The sequence below is a fragment of the Esox lucius genome, chromosome 11 (assembly GCF_011004845.1).
Source record: "Esox lucius isolate fEsoLuc1 chromosome 11, fEsoLuc1.pri, whole genome shotgun sequence".
Classification (NCBI taxonomy): Eukaryota; Metazoa; Chordata; class Actinopteri; order Esociformes; family Esocidae; genus Esox; species Esox lucius.
Window position 1 is genome coordinate 29,492,292 of NC_047579.1, and position 15,834 is coordinate 29,508,125.

The 15,834-nt window shown below is 47.7% G+C and overlaps 1 protein-coding gene across 7 annotated transcripts in view; it reads left to right on the forward strand.

Moving 5' to 3' along the window:
- The window catches only part of dnm2a (dynamin 2a), a 39,134-nt gene that overhangs the window by 15,915 nt on the left and 7,385 nt on the right, over positions 1 to 15,834 (forward strand). For 2 of the 7 annotated variants that reach the window (XM_029123312.2, XM_029123306.2), the window contains exons 6-18: positions 86 to 246; positions 427 to 569; positions 773 to 908; positions 1,594 to 1,661; positions 2,230 to 2,368; positions 4,602 to 4,688; positions 5,025 to 5,095; positions 7,387 to 7,435; positions 9,493 to 9,519; positions 11,757 to 11,867; positions 13,933 to 14,042; positions 14,203 to 14,317; positions 14,707 to 14,871. In XM_029123312.2, coding sequence (XP_028979145.1) covers positions 86 to 246; positions 427 to 569; positions 773 to 908; positions 1,594 to 1,661; positions 2,230 to 2,368; positions 4,602 to 4,688; positions 5,025 to 5,095; positions 7,387 to 7,435; positions 9,493 to 9,519; positions 11,757 to 11,867; positions 13,933 to 14,042; positions 14,203 to 14,317; positions 14,707 to 14,871 — 1,382 coding nt within the window. Of the gene's footprint in view, positions 1 to 85; positions 247 to 426; positions 570 to 772; positions 909 to 1,593; positions 1,662 to 2,229; positions 2,369 to 4,601; positions 4,689 to 5,024; positions 5,096 to 7,386; positions 7,436 to 9,258; positions 9,271 to 9,492; positions 9,520 to 11,756; positions 11,868 to 13,932; positions 14,043 to 14,202; positions 14,318 to 14,706; positions 14,872 to 15,834 lie in introns of all 7 variants that reach the window. The other 5 variants (XM_029123308.2, XM_029123309.2, XM_029123307.2 and 2 more) reach the window with 5 other exon arrangements.

Below are 15,834 nucleotides of genomic sequence, written 5' to 3' on the forward strand. Positions count from 1 at the left end.
ATGCTTAGTCGCTCTTGTCTGTCTGTCGCTCTTGTCTGTCTGTCGCTCTTGTCTGTCAGTAATAAACTCACTTTTGTCTCTGCAGGCTACATTGGTGTAGTAAACCGCAGTCAGAAAGACATTGATGGTAAGAAGGACATCCGTGCTGCCCTGGCTGCTGAGAGGAAGTTCTTCCTGTCTCACCCGGCCTACAGACACATGGCTGAGCGTATGGGCACGCCCCACCTGCAGAAACAACTCAACCAGGTGACGCTTGGCTTTCTGTTGGCCTTTCTGTTCTTCATGTTTTAGACCGAAGGCCGACAGTTGACCGGCTGACATCTCCATATGCTAGAATTCCACATCAAACCTCGCCTTCTCTCCCACTTTATTCTCTCTCATCACTGTCCTCACACTGTCCCTCTGCCCTCTTCTTCCTGTCCGCAGCAACTGACCAACCACATCCGGGACACGCTGCCTGGGTTGCGCAGTAAGCTGCAGAGCCAGCTCCTTTCCCTGGAGAAAGAGGTGGAGGAGTACAAGAACTTCCGTCCCGATGACCCCACTCGCAAGACCAAGGCCCTGCTGCAGTGAGTGGAGGACAACTGCACAGTCACTCACCTGGCCCTAGACACACACACACACACACACATAGACACAGACATTCATAGGCACACACACACACGCACAGTCTGACACACACACCCTTCTTCAATGAGTGCTTCCATAGTCAAAGCTATTGGCCAGTATTCACCTGAAGGTTGTGTCCCCTTGCCTCCGTCTTTCTCCCCAGAATGGTGCAGCAGTTTGGGGTGGACTTTGAGAAGCGCATCGAGGGCTCTGGAGACCAGGTGGACACAGCAGAGCTGTCGGGTGGTGCCAAGATCAACCGCATCTTCCACGAGCGCTTCCCCTTCGAGCTGGTGAAGGTGAGCCTCACTGATCCAACATGTGTGGAACTAACTGGGCTTGACGGCCCGGGCTGATAATAAAATACTGGAATAAGGCACCTTTTAAGGCTTTTGCAATTTTTTGTTTTAAATCATTGAATTCCTAAAGCTGTTTGTTGCATAGATTATTTATCGATGCAATCTGCACTCATAGCCTGTAGCTATAAACCATCAGCCGGAGAGGGAGAGTGCAGATCTTAAACAGCTGGTTGCTATGTGGAACAGCTCACCGAAGACCGACGTGGGGAGAATGTTCCGAACTTAGGAAACCTGTTCCGAATTATAATGGCTCTATTTAGCAGCAAATGTCAAGGAAATGATGTTTATGTAATGTAGGTATTCAAAACGTTAAGTCTAGGTTTTCTATGTGCTGTGGGGTGCGTGGACAGATGTTGCCGGTGTGTTTGGCTAGCGCACGTGTGCCAGTGCATGCGGGGGGGGGGGGGGGGGGTAGGCTGCGGAGGTAACAGCCAGAACTGCATCGGATGTCCTTGGGTGGAGCTACCTCGACATTAACTGTCCCGAGGTTCCCGGGTGTGGCTGCACGAGGCCGAGCCTTCATCCCAAATCAGAATGTCATGAAAATGTGTAGAACAGGGTAAAGGTCAAGCTGTGAAATGAACACTCCCCCTCTCACCTTCTCTCACTCGTCCGTCGCCCCCAGATTGTGTTTGATGAGAAGGAGTTACGGAGGGAAATAAGTCACGCCATCAAGAACGTCCATGGTGTCAGGCAAGTGGAGGCCGTCAACTCACGCACGCAGGCGCCCACACACACACACACACACCACTGTGTTGTACCGTTCTCCTACCCCCTCAGCAATATGTTAATCATGCAATCACTTACTGCTTCATTGTCTGCCGTCTGTTTCCTCCTTTAATTTAAAACCCACACAGTGTGCTTAGCCATCAGCCATAGACCACTAAGATGTCTGCATTGACTACAGAGTCCTCTCCCACACAGCTGTCCTACACACGGCTGTTGTAAAACCGCTTTGTTTTTCCCAGCACCTCCTCTGTAACGTCTTCCCTGCTTCTTTCCTTTACAGACATTATTATTATTATGTGTTAGTTTGCTGATAACATCTTAGCCTGGTCGTCGTGTGGTTTTGCTGTCGCTCTCGTGTTATAATCTTTTGTTTTGTTTCTTTCTTTGGTTGTCTGTTTTAGTTCCCTTTCCGAAACCTTTTCTACTTATCTTAATCTGTTTTTTCTGTCTCGTTTTTAACCTGTCTGTCTGCTTCTGTCTGTCTACTAGTCTTAAACTGTCTCACCGACTGGATTTTTCTGTGCGTCCTCAGAACGGGTCTTTTTACTCCTGACCTGGCGTTTGAAGCCATCGTGAAGAAGCAGATCATTAAGCTGAAAGAGCCCTGTATCAAATGTATCGACCTTGTCATTCAGGAGCTCATCAACACAGTCAGACAGTGCACCTGCAAGGTACTGACCGGGGAGGGGGGGGGGGGGGGGGGGGGGGGGGGCTTGCGACGCTGAGAAGGGCACACTGACCTTTAGTACAGTTTGCCAACTAGGGCCCAGAGTTTTTCCTGTTCAGGTATTCAGGAAAAACCTCCAGGCTCTAATTGGAACACCTACACCGTACACACGTAACTTCTAGTGACCATCCGGGCGGTTGGGCATGAGGGCACATGGTTGGACGGTATTTAGATCAGGGTTCAGTTTGCCCCCCTCTCAGCCCGACGCAACCGGCCTCCGTCGTGTCTTTGGGTTGTGGTGGTGGTGTGGTCTTCTCTGGAGACTGGATGGTTGGGGATGGCTATTCCCAGAGCATCATGTCTCACAAGGACAAGCTGCAGGTTTCATCATCAAGTGTGATTAACACTTTGTAGTCATCTGTGGTCTTGTGTCTGCCTACACAGGCTTGTTCTAGATCTAGATTGACAGGAACCAATGCGTAGAAGAGGATGGAAGCCTACAGCTTGACCTTTTCCAGTTGCTCGTGTTTCTAAAGACGAGATTTCTCGTTAGCGAGATGGCTAACTTAACTAAGAACCTTTTTGTTTTTATCTTTCTCTTTCCTGTCTTCCTTCCTCTCTTTTGTTATTTCTCTGTCTGTCCCTCTATCTCTTTCCCTTGCTTTCTCTCTCTCAACGCCACCCACACCGCCCCCTCAGAGACGGCTTATTCACCTCTGACCTGGCTTTAAGAGCCCAGAACATGCGCGCGCACAGACACACAGACACATCCTCAAACTGAAGAGCCCAGTCTGAAATGTGTGGACCCCTGACACACACACACACACACACACACACACAAACTCACCCCTCATAGAATGAGAAAAGGGACATTAGTGTATTCTGTAAAATAGAGCATCCATGTGTGATTGAAAGCTCATGCTTGCACTCCTGGTATGTCCTCCACCTTGCACTCCTGGTATGTCCTCCACCTTGCACTCCTGGTATGTCCTCCACCTTGCACTCCTGGTATGTCCTCCACCTTGCACTCCTGGTATGTCCTCTGAATATGACCCTTTAAGAACCCCCCCCTCACCCCAGCCACCGTGTGATTAGTGCATTAACACCACCTCCCCACCACTCAGTCTCCGCCCCCCCCCCCCCCCCCCCCCCCCCCCCCAAGACCCAGGCCTATGTCTGTTAAAACCGTCCCAGATCAGTGTTGAGCCCCATGGGCTGTGCTCCCTCACGGACCCATCATTGCTCTACTGACACGGTTCTGTCGTCCGCCATGTTAAACGACAGCGTGGGGGAGATGTTGCAACGTGCCGGAGGGGTTCTCTACAATGCTCCGTGCCTTGGAATGTTGCCATAGCAACAGCCGTCAACAAGTCTGCCATCTTGTGGATGTGGGGGGGGGTTGCACCTCTAAGCCTGACCGTACATCCCGTTCCCCGCCGCGGTGTCCTGCTCCACCTCGCCGTGAAACGATCCGTCTGTCATTCCCACTCCTGTCGTCTCGGTTCTGCCCGGCTGTTCTTCTCGGACTGTGGAGTACTATCAAGAACCCACCATCGGCAATGAATCATTGCTTACTGTTTTAATCGTAGTGTCACTGTATTTGTGCGTGAGCATGAGCTTATCTGTTTAAATCATCTTGGTGAAAAGATAAACCTTATATCCTTTCCAATTTTGACATTTACATTCTCGTAATTTTGCAGATATTATTTTCAAGTGCAACTCTTTGTAGTGACTGCATACATTTCTCCTTCTGGCCCCATGCGGGAATCAAACCCGCGACCCTAGCATTGTAAAGGCCATGCTCTTACAAACGGACCCAGGACGTTTTTATTTTCGCTATCTTGTTTGAAGTTTGACTTTACCAAACTTGAGCTAATGATAATATCATTACTCCTTGTTCAGCATGATCATTTCTAACCGCGGTTGAATGCCCTTATGCCGAAGCATGGCCCGAAGACATTCAACCACTGTACGTGCCTGTTGAACGATAAGTGCTAGCCAACATGCTAACTGTAGTCACTGCTGAACTCCCGCCTCCCTCCTCTATCTCTTCTATTGGCTTTCTCTCTCCTGCCTTTTCTGTGTGGGCGTTGGAGGTAAGTGGACCTCTGATGTCATAGCAGTGTGTGTTGCTCTGTGTCTGTATGTACAGTATGCAGCCAGTGTGCGCTGCTGCGTGTCTGTCTGTACAGTACCCAGCCAGCAGTGCAGTAGTGTTGTGTGTTGGTGCCTTGCAGCTGGGTTCCTACCCCCGTCTGAGGGAGGAGACGGAGAGGATCGTCACCACCTACGTCCGAGAGAGGGAGGGCAAGACCAAGGATCAGGTCAGTGTGTTCAGGGGCCGTGTGTTCAGGGGCACTGTTAAAGATGCCATCTGCTATTCCTGACCGCAGGTTGTGAAGTGGTGCTGTCGAGGCTGTAATGTTATGTCATGCATGTGGCGATCAGTGGCCCAGGTTATCACAACCACTCGCTTTTGAATTTGGGATTTCGTGGCTGACTGGTGTTATAATGATTAGATTTATAGATTATACAGTCCAAAATGCCAGGTTGTCTTTAATAAACCGCAAACTGACTGTGAATTTCCCTTGATCAGAGTGTTTGTGGCTAAATGAGATGTAAAGGAACGTTGTGGTGGTGATTCTGTGTCTTAATTCTAGGTGATGCTGCTGATTGACATTGAGCTGTCCTACATCAACACAAACCATGAGGACTTCATAGGCTTTGCCAAGTATGAATCCCCGCTACCCTCTAGTACTGCTCACCTAATGTACCCTGCCCTTCATCCAAACCCCCCTTTCATCTCATCCACTGCTAGATGCCCAGCCTAAAACCCGGAGGAGCATGCAATAAGATAAGACAAAGTTAGCCACCATGGTAAAGACGGGTGGCCAGTCATCTTCTGTCTAGCCCATGTGCAGGTTCTTTTAACCCCCCATATAACCTACTGAAGAGATCAGTCTTCAGTAAAGAGGTAAAGCTTGAGGATGATGGTTTCTGTAGGTCTGCTGCAGTATTTGTGCAGTATTTTCTGTATACCTGGTGGCTAGTTTGATGTCACACGTTTGTGTGGTTTTTAGTGGTGTGATTGCCTCCGGGTATTATTCAAGCATGGTTAAGTTCAGGCCCTCGGTTTGGTGGCTGTAATTATTAATGTTTTCTACTCAGACATCCTGAGTAGGTGGAGGGAGTCGGGAAGAGGATTGGGTTGTTGCAATTCTTATGAAAGTCCTTGGTTGAGGTCCAAGACAATACTTGTATCTGAAAACATCCTGGAGGATTTTTTTTTTTTAGCCTTGATATCTATTCTACTGGATGAAAGTAGATCCACGATATGCTATAGGCAACGCGTAGGTCCTTAAACATGCTGGACACAAGCCACTGTGTCTTGTCTTTTTGGAGTGTGTAAACCTGAGAGTAAAGATGTTGCTGAAATGTTTAAGTCAGAACTACGGACACAATAGAAATAAGGGCAACAATAAACGGACTGATTAGTAAGAGGCATGATTTCTCTGACAGACCTGAAAAGTGACGCATGGCGTTGATGTGAGCTACACTTCACCAAGGTTCCAATCAGCTTTTACTAAGACCAATGGCACCAAATGAACTGTTGCCTGGTTATACGTGTGTGTGTGTGTGTGTGTGTGTGTGTGTGTGTGTGTGAACACAGACTGATCTTGGACAACTGCTGCCCAATGGAAACGCTGCAGCTTCCCTCCATCATCCACATGTCACCAGTGTTTCCTTCATTAATTAGTGGTGCACAGAATGACTGGCAGGTTGCCAACCAACCAATCAGTACACAACAGATGGCTCCACAAACAGGAAGTTGGAACTGTAGTGCACTTCAGCGCTGGACTGGGAACTGTTTGATTTGAGCCGAAGCTTTCCGGAGGTCTGTACTTTGTGATGCCTACGCCACGGGCTTCACTACGAAACCGTTCGCCTAGCCTATCGACCGGCCAAATTCACAGATGGCGTCAGAAAAGGGTTGGTCGAAGCCGCATTAAGGCACGGGACCTGGTGGGAAAGTGAGTGTTCTGGTACAGCCATTGGTTAGTCTGGGAATCTGACATTCCTGTAGGCTTAGATTAGGATGCGCTGTTCCAAATTGTCTCGGGTTTCTCCTTGCATATGCTATTGTGTTGCAAGTTATTGCATTGTCTGTTGTTATTGGGTCTTAGTTGTAGTCAGTTTATTGTGTACAAATGATGACATAGTATCTCCCACCGAGCACGGCTAGGGCTCGGACAAGGTCAGTCAAGTGCTGAATCTGTCCTGCTGCGTGTTTGGACCTGGGTGGTCCCCCCTCTCTGACCTTCACTCACTGAACTTGGTTTGTTTTAACAGCCCTTCCTCGTTGTGTGATTAGGGATCGCGTTTGACTGCTGTTTTTGGTTGTTGACTTTAACAATAACAGTGTTGTGGAATCCTGAGTTCCTGCATCGTGCTGTTTGGCCGTCCTTTACCACTCATGTGGATGTCCTGGGAGACATGTTGACCTCTGCCCTTTACGCTGTGTCATGCGTATTGGTTACTGCTGAATACCAGCATGTAGCTGGTGGAGGTCTCTTTCATAGAAACAAAATCCTGTGTATTTCTATGCTGGCTGTGCCCCCCCCCCCCCCCGGCTGACGTCTGGTTACGTAACAGCACGGCCCCTTGTGTTCCTGTGTGCTGTGTTGGTTTCCGGTGTGGTCCGCATGGCGAATGGATTGATACTTAGTGTTGTGAGGTCAGGAAGCCCGTGTAACGTCTCTCGTGACATCACTTTCAGTCTTGACTTCAGAAGGCACGATGATGGTAGCCCGCCAGGCTACAGCAACAACAGGTGGGCGGTCACCAATCACATGGGGGTGTCACCCCCCCTCCCCCCATTCTCTATCTGTTTGTGTAAACCCCTTATAACTTTAATTATAGGACACCCGTTGGAGAGCGGGTGTACTACTCATTCATTATTAAATGCTGATTTTGAAAGTGTTGGTTTTGCTCTCATTTCTGTCGTCGCTCCTGTTCTAACAGCGCCCAGCAGAGAAATCCACAGAACAAGAAGAGGGCCATTCCTAACCAGGTACACCTCGCTGTCCCAGATTCAGCTTCCATGGGCTGACCCTTATGCCTTTACCATGTTGTTCTAGTTGTAGCACACCTGACATCCATTGGCTGACCCTTATGCCTTTACCATGTTGTTCTAGTTGTAACACACCTGACATCCATTGGCTGACCCTTATGCCTTTACCATGTTGTTCTAGTTGTAACACACCTGACCCCATTGCCACCAGTTAGACTCACCTTCTGGCCCCATGCCTTTATTACACCGAACAGTGTTCATTCACTTGCAGTGAGCCGCATGTTATAGGAACCCTGTAAATGAATGACGTTAAATATTTATTACTCTGTTGTTTTATTGCACCCTAAAGATACATTATTTCTTTATCATAATTCACCGGGGGGGAATTTATGGGTGGCAGGAGTCAATTCCTCATCTAGAGGAGTGCATGCGTGCACGCACCCACACACACACCCTCACTCACACACACACACACACACACTCACCTTTTATTCTTTATATGCCTGCGTGTATCTGAGAGCTAAACCTGACGTCCATGATCCCTATTCCCTGACATTAATATTAACCTCAGTAACAGCTTTTATTCCTACATTCAAAATCACTTTTGGTTTTCTTTGTTCGTGGGGATATCAGTTCACCTCATGTGCATATAGACACGGATCAAACAGTCACACACGCATAAAGCACGGGTCGAAAGTGTGGACACGCCTACTCGTTCTGCATTCTGTGAACCTTGCACCTCCCCTCCGGTCTGCCTCTGAATCCTAAAGTCGTGTGATAATGTGACGTGATCAACATTTGGAGTCCAGTGCTCAGGTTCCCTACAGTAACCCTGTGAGGGGGCATATTTAATCAGCTGCGGCATACATGGGCATTGAGGTCAGACGGGGTGTGGTATATGGCCATTATACTACGGGTTAGAACTGTTGTAATGCCCAACACAATGTGGGGTGCCTGGGTTCAGCTCTTAGTCGTCATATTGGCCATTTACCAGACATCCCAAAGGTGCCATGTTTCTATTATAAACCGGTTATCAGCACAATTACAACAGTAACAACTTAAGTTTTGTCATACCTGCGGATTACACTCTGTTTATACCACAGCTTTCAGCCAGTCAGCATTCAGGGGTGTATAATGTACATGATATCCTGTTGAATACCTTATAGCCCTGTGTTTAGCTGGTAGGGTTGCCCTAGACTAGAGTTGCCCCAACTTGAACCCTACCCCACCCCACCCCCACTCCACTTCCCTGCATGGGAAATGAGCAGCTATGTTTCTACTATTACTGCATTATCACTGTTTGCATGGCCCTGTAACACAACCAACAAAGGCATGACACCACTCTGCAAAGCAGCAATTTATCACGATGGTTGTGTACGTTTTCAATTAACCCAGGCAGTATTGTCATTCGGAACGTGCATGGCGCTCAGGCCTCAGTTAATGGAACCAATCAATATGTAGGAACCAATTTGTGCGACTTGAAAGAAATCTAATTGCATGTAACTCTTGTTCTCTTGCTCCCCTTCTCTCCATCTCTCGTGGTCTCTCCTCTCCTCTGCTTTTTCTCCTTTCCTCTGTCTCCCTCTCCAACCACGTTCATCTCTCCTGTCATTGTTCCTTCCTCTTCTGTCATCTTCAAACCTTTCCGTTCTACCAATTCAAATGGTTCCTGGCACATTCCTCCATTTCTCTCCCCCACCTGAACCCCCCCCCCCCACCCCCACCCTCCCTCCCATGCTTGCTTGTTTCTCCCTTTTTTTTTCTCCTGGCTATGATTTATCCTGCAATCCCTAACCCTCCACCCACCCCTCCCGCACCTCCAGGGTGAGATTCTGGTAAGTACCCCACAGATTCAAGCCACGCCCTGTTAGAGGTCAGCAGGGGTCACCAGAGCAGGAGAACTGAGGCCATCACAGGTCAGACAACAGACACTTAAGGAAGGATCGTGGGTTATGGGAATGGGAGTTTTCACAGCTTATTCCAGGCTATTCCTTTTTACCCAACTCCTGTTGAAAATGACGAGCGTTTTCTCTCGCCGTATCTTCTCTACTCCACAGGGACTCAGAGAGGGCGAACAGGAGAAGGTAGTAGTCATGAAGTCCCAAACTGAATGGCAAACCTGAGATGCATTTGAATCCATTTGGAGAAATCTAAATGTAATCGTCTGTTTGTTACCAGTAATCGGTAACTGCTTTCTCAATAACATCCGGGTTATGCTTAATAATTATTGGTTTTATTTAGACAGTAATTGTCTGTAATTGGATAAGAAGAACATGACTAACATTTTATACATATATATATATAAAAACCTGTTATAATGTGTTAAAATCACGTTATAGTGTCACTATGAAGTGTGATGTTTGTGGTCTTCATGAAAGACTTTGGAGGAGTTGTGAGGAGGTGGAAGTGGCAGGCGTCAGTTCTCCTGCCTTTTGGTCCTTCCCCATGCTGCCCTGGCCCGGGCCACAGTTTGCCTTGATGTGGAGAATCCTGAACATCACATGAACATGGGGCGGGGAGGAAATAGACTCCCACCAACTGATTGTCAATGAAATCTCTCGACGTTTTCTCTCTCTCTTACTTAGCGTTGCATGTACACTTTCCAGTCAATATTGTCCCTAATCAACATTCTAATCGTGACATTTGTTTTGTCTGGACTGTTTATGGTGCGGGGCCCACTAGCAAATGCTCGGTGGATGTTGTAATTCCAATCAGGGACCAACAGGTGGTAGAAGAGGGCAAAGGGCATAGGGGAAATTACATGATTTAACCAAACTTTATTTAAGTCTCATATTGACATTATTAACAACCGGAATCAGTGTCAAATGTGTGTCTGTAGTGGGTCCACATGATTTAGAATATCGGGTTTGATGATTATTTGGAAATGTGTATGAATATATACATCTCTTATGAATCCATGTGTGATTGAACAACTGGTAAATCAAAAAGCTGTTTGAGCCTACCTCCAAGGATTTTTGAGCTTTAGAAAAGCTTTCTGGATAATTACTGATTATAATATAAGGAAGTTTGTGACAGGAATGTTGCACCCCACAATAACCTTGAAAGCAGAGATATTGAACAGGCAAATTGTAAAGACACTTTACTCTGGGAAATAGTCATTACGGTCTGATCCTGCGTGTCAGGGCTTGTTTTTAGATGGTATGGCAGCTAGTGTCATGACGTTAGAAGCACGTTTTTATCCTATTGTTTCTGTCTCTCATCTGGGACATTAACAACACTTCCCCCTGACTAAGAGCTCTAGGCTTTTCCTCATTTCAGAGGGCTTTAAGGCCATTCCTCGCCAAGGCAAACTGAGCATTTAGCTACCTTCCATGTTATAGCTGTCTCCTTGTTTTCTTTTGACCCTCCTAAACTCATTCCAGAGCGAGGGAGGTTGACATGTTCAGTTTTATTGGCATAACTTACCACCATTCTCATCAAAGCCTGGTATCTGAGCCTCCCGACGCTTTCCCGATATGCTGCTGAAAAGACCGCGTTACTCCCTCACGCAGCCCTCATCTACCCAGAGGACCTCTTAACCAAACCTCATTTGCCTTTCCTTAATTCACTCTTTCATCTGTCTCTCTCTCTGTATCTGTCCGTGCTGTGATCTGAGGCTTCCCGGTCTCCCTCCCAGCCGCCACCCCCAGCCGGCCCCTCCCCTCCGTTGTTGTCAGATTGTTAAATAGCTGTTAGCTTGTACCACCGGTGTGTCCGCTGCTCGTTTAACCCCACTAACCCCAGTCTGTTTTGGCTAACCCAGTATTGGCAGGCTTTTACTGACCCGCTGCCCCTAACAAACCACGGCCGCCGTCTGTTCCCGACCCGCGTGGGGCCCGTTTGGTCCCCGAAGCCATCTGCATGCCAGATGTTGGTGTGTTAGAGGTTGTTCAAGGTCTCGTGTTTTCAAATGAGGGGAACGCCGGCCCCTTCAGTTGACGCTTGTCTTTGGATGCGCACTATGTGTATCGCTCTATCAGCAATGGCCTGCAGGCTCATGGTTATCAGTGGTCAATACATTTACAGTAAATACAGCACCTTGGTGTTTATATTGCATGGACATAAAGAAGGCAAAATTGACAGTGAGTACCAGGTAAGGTTTTTATTACTCAGTGAAGTTAGTCATGTCACAAGTGCTCCAGGAGACCAATTTATTATAACCCTTTCAAGAGGCCTTCATGATAAACCTGTTTTTCCCTCTATCCTCCTGGTGCACCTTCTCCCTCCACCCCCGTCTCCTCCCTTCTCCCTCCACCCCCGTCTCCTCCCTTCTCCCTCCACCCCCGTCTCCTCCCTTCTCCCTCCACCCCTCCCCTAACAGGTGATCCGCAAAGGTTGGCTCACCCTGAACATCAGCATCATGAAGGGCGGCTCCAAGGAGTACTGGTTCGTCCTGACCGCGGAGTCCCTGTCCTGGTACAAGGACGAGGAGGTGAGACTGGGTGTAGGGCAGCCCTGGGGCGGACAGAATACCACTACAACCACATGGAATTAAAAAGCCAGTCCGAGCCACAGCTCCGCGACAGCTCCCTCGGCGCGGTTGTCACGGCGGGTGGGTGTGGGGGTGAGAGGGCCGGGCCGGGCCGGGCGGCTGCTGGACGGGTCCCCCGTGTGTGTGTGTGTGTGTCCCAGCCCAGCCTAACCAATGTGCAGACTACTGTTCAGCTGCAGCCTGATGAACAGGTAGTCTGAACACTGGGCAGGCGGGGGGGTGAGGAGCGAAGGAAGGCGGGGCGAAGGCCCATTGGGTATCTCTGGCTACAGGTCAGTGCCCTAGAGACAGGACATGGGGGTGGGGGGGGGGGAGAGTAAACATTCCTCTGATAAAGAAAGCCACCATTCCAAATATAGCTGTATTGACATGCGTAGTGGGATGACGTAGTGGAGAAGTATTCCGTTTAGAACTTTTTAATTTCTTTGCGTTAAGTTCAGACCTCCATTACCGCATTCACTTTGAATACTTTTTGCAGTTAAACAGCAAAGCGTTTCCACACTTTGTCACTGCCCTGCTCTGCACAGTGCAAGTCAGATTTCAAATACATTTTTGGCCATTTCAAAGACCTTAACGTTCATGCAAATGGAAATCGCTGATACATCTTTCATGTGGTAAAGTGAATGGAAAGTCTTTGAACAAAATGTACTCAACATAGGAATAAACCGAAATCACAATCAGTTGCATAAAAAAAATGTAGTCTTGCTTTATATACTTACCATTAGTTTGCTTAGAGCAGTCCTGACCTTTGCAAAGATGTCCCCTCTCTCCCTGAAAAATGAAGAGATTCAAAGAATACCGCCAACTGACCAGAGCTAAAGACAAAACATTAACCTGTAACTTTGACCAGCGAAAAACAACTACTGGTGCCGTTCAGTTTCTACCAGTTCTCTATGGCGAAAAAGGAGCAGAAGAAGATGTTGTAGGAGAGACCGCGAGGGAGGGAGGGATGATGGTGGAAGCAAACTGACGTGGCAGGCGGGCTCAAATGTTCCAGCCGGGACCTAACTACGGAATTTGCAGGAAATCGTACTGAGTTACTGGGGGGTGGGGTGGTGTGGCCAGTGTATGAGTGTGTGTGTGTGTGTGTGTGTGGGGGGGGGGGGCATTGTGTGTGTGTGTGTGTGTGTGTGTGTGGGTTGGGGGGGGCAGCATGTATGTGTGTGTGGTTGTTCACCACATTCGTGTGTGTGTGTTTAAAACGGGGGTAGGGCGTCTGAGTGATGTAACTTTTGGAACTGAGCGGTTCTCTGTATTAGTACAGACAAACGCTTCCAGATGCTTCTCCTCAACAGTGCAAAGCTGGCACCCCCTCCTTCATGCTCCTCCTCTCATCCTCCCTTTCTCCCGCTCCTCCCCCTATCTGTGTCTCTCTCCTCCCCTTCCCCGTGTTACTCCTCTCTTCCCTCATCCTCCCTGTCAGTCTCTCCTCCCCCTTTCTGTCTCCTCCCCTTCCCCATGCTCCTCCTCAAGCTTCTCCCTCATCCTCCCTGTCTCTGTCTCCTTTCACCAGCCTGGTGGTCTCAAACAGAGGAAATGCATTCCAGTCTGTCTGCTCATTGCTGCAGAAGGTCCAGTGCTGTATTGTGTTGGTATTAAGTGTTGTCTGAACGAGTGGTTTCTTGGAATACTTATCGGCAATCAGGTGTTATATCAACCTTTCCCAGAATCAGATAAACGAATGGATGCAATTTTAATGTCTTTAGGTCCAATAGCGTATGTGAGCCGAAGTCTTCTACTTCTGTTCATTGCGCCAACTTAGATATTGCACGAGAGCTTGTTTTCAACTTCCAACAGTACACAGAGACAAAATGGTATCCAATAAGTTTTCGGATTGTGGGGCAGCAGACCAAGGTCCTCGTTGCCATAATCTTGAAGTATCTATTTAAAGGTTGTCTTTATATACACTCCGTCATAATGTGTACTAATGCATCCTATCCTCTCTTTGTCTTATTCTCTTTCCCTCCTTCTGTTTTTGTTTCTCTCCATCTCATTTGGTGTTCAGGAGAAGGAGAAGAAGTACATGCTGCCCCTAGATAACCTGAAGCTGCGAGATGTGGAGAAAGGCTTCATGTCAACCAAGCACATTTTTGGGATCTTCAACACAGAATCCAGGTCAGGGAAATGTATGGGTGTCGGGTTTGGACCCAATCCACAGTGATCCCTACGTTTCAGTCAGCGAATGAACATGTTGATGGAAAAGCATTGAGGGACAGTGATGAACGTGTGATTGAAACCCCTCCCTGGTCCTCTGTATGTGTTGCCGTCCATCAAGCAGGAATGTGTATAAGGACCTGCGTCAGATTGAGCTGGCATGTGACACCCAAGAGGACGTGGACAGTTGGAAGGCTTCCTTCCTGAGGGCTGGAGTCTACCCTGAGAAGGACCAGGTATTGAATGCAAACTCGGTTAGCCTTCGAGTGTCTCTCAAGGACACAGATTTTGCCTAGGACGCGGATTCTCCATAAAGCTGTAGTCCCGGACTAGTCTGAATCCGTGTCTGCGTAACTGGCCCCAAAGTTCAATTTAGCAAGAGCAGAGGTTAAAAACCAGACACGTCAAGGGTGGAAGAAAGACATGTTTTTTGACGGCATCACTGGTGATTGTCATACTGCTTCTCCCCCCCCATGCACGCCAACTGTTGATCCAAGGGAGATGAGGTACATGGTCTCTTAAAGGGGATTCAATGCATGGTTCCCAACAGCAGACAGTCATATTGGTTATACTGGGTGTGGCTTCACAGGAGCGGCCATGTCTCCTTAACATGGGTGTTTTCCAGGTGGACACGGAGGATACAGCCCCCTCAGAAACCTTCTCCATGGACCCTCAGCTGGAGAGGCAGGTGGAGACCATCCGTAACCTGGTGGACTCCTACATAGGCATCGTCAACAAGTCCATCAGAGACCTCATGCCCAAGACCATCATGCACCTCATGATCAACAGCGTGAGTGAGAACAAGTGGATCAGCTTTTTCTTTTTTCTTCAGTAGCAAACAGGATGCTGCGTAATTAATTGTTGCCACCAAGAAAACTATAAAGTCTAGGGTAGTCAAATAATAGTTTTCAAGATTAGATAATCCACAGAGCCAGATTGTCCATTCCAGCTCCGTTGTATGTATTTATGTTTGACAGTGTGGGTGAGGTACATGTCCGAGAGGCCCACTGCACAGTCTTTACTCCAACTGTTCCTAAACCACATACTGGGCTAGTAGCTTGGGGAGAACGTAAATCCAGTGGAACGTAGCACACATTACCTTGGGAAGGTGGGGACTGTGGTCAATAACTCCCTACAAAACTACTCGTTTTATGATAAAGTTATTGTTTGGGGTTCTGGAATTTTCTAGTGATGACGCTGACATTGTAACAGTCCTTGGTTCAGTTTTTAAGTGAATGAAAATTGTATTTTTACTGCTGACTATGTATTGTACTCATTAGTTTAAGTTTAAAGACTTAGTCATGGCCAAAAGTGTTGGCACCCCTGACATTTTTCCAGAAAATCAAGTATTTCTCACAGAAAAGTATTGCATTATCACGTTTTGCTATACACATGTTTATTCCCTTTGTGTGTATTGGAACAAAACAAATATTGGGACATAATTGCACATAAAACCCCAAAAATGGCCTGGACGAAATTCTTGGCACCCTTAACTTAATATTTGATTGCACACCCTTTGAAAGAAATAACTGAAATCAGTCGCTTCCTATAACCATCAATAATCTTCTTACACCTCTCACCCAGAATTTTGGACCACTCTTCCTTTGCAAACTCCTCCAGGTCTCTCATATTGGAAGGGCGCCTTTTCCCAACAGCAATTTTAAGATCTCTCCACAGGTGTTCAATGGGATTTAGATCTGGACTCATTGATGGCCACTTCAGAACTCTCCAGCGCTTTGTTGCCATCCATTTC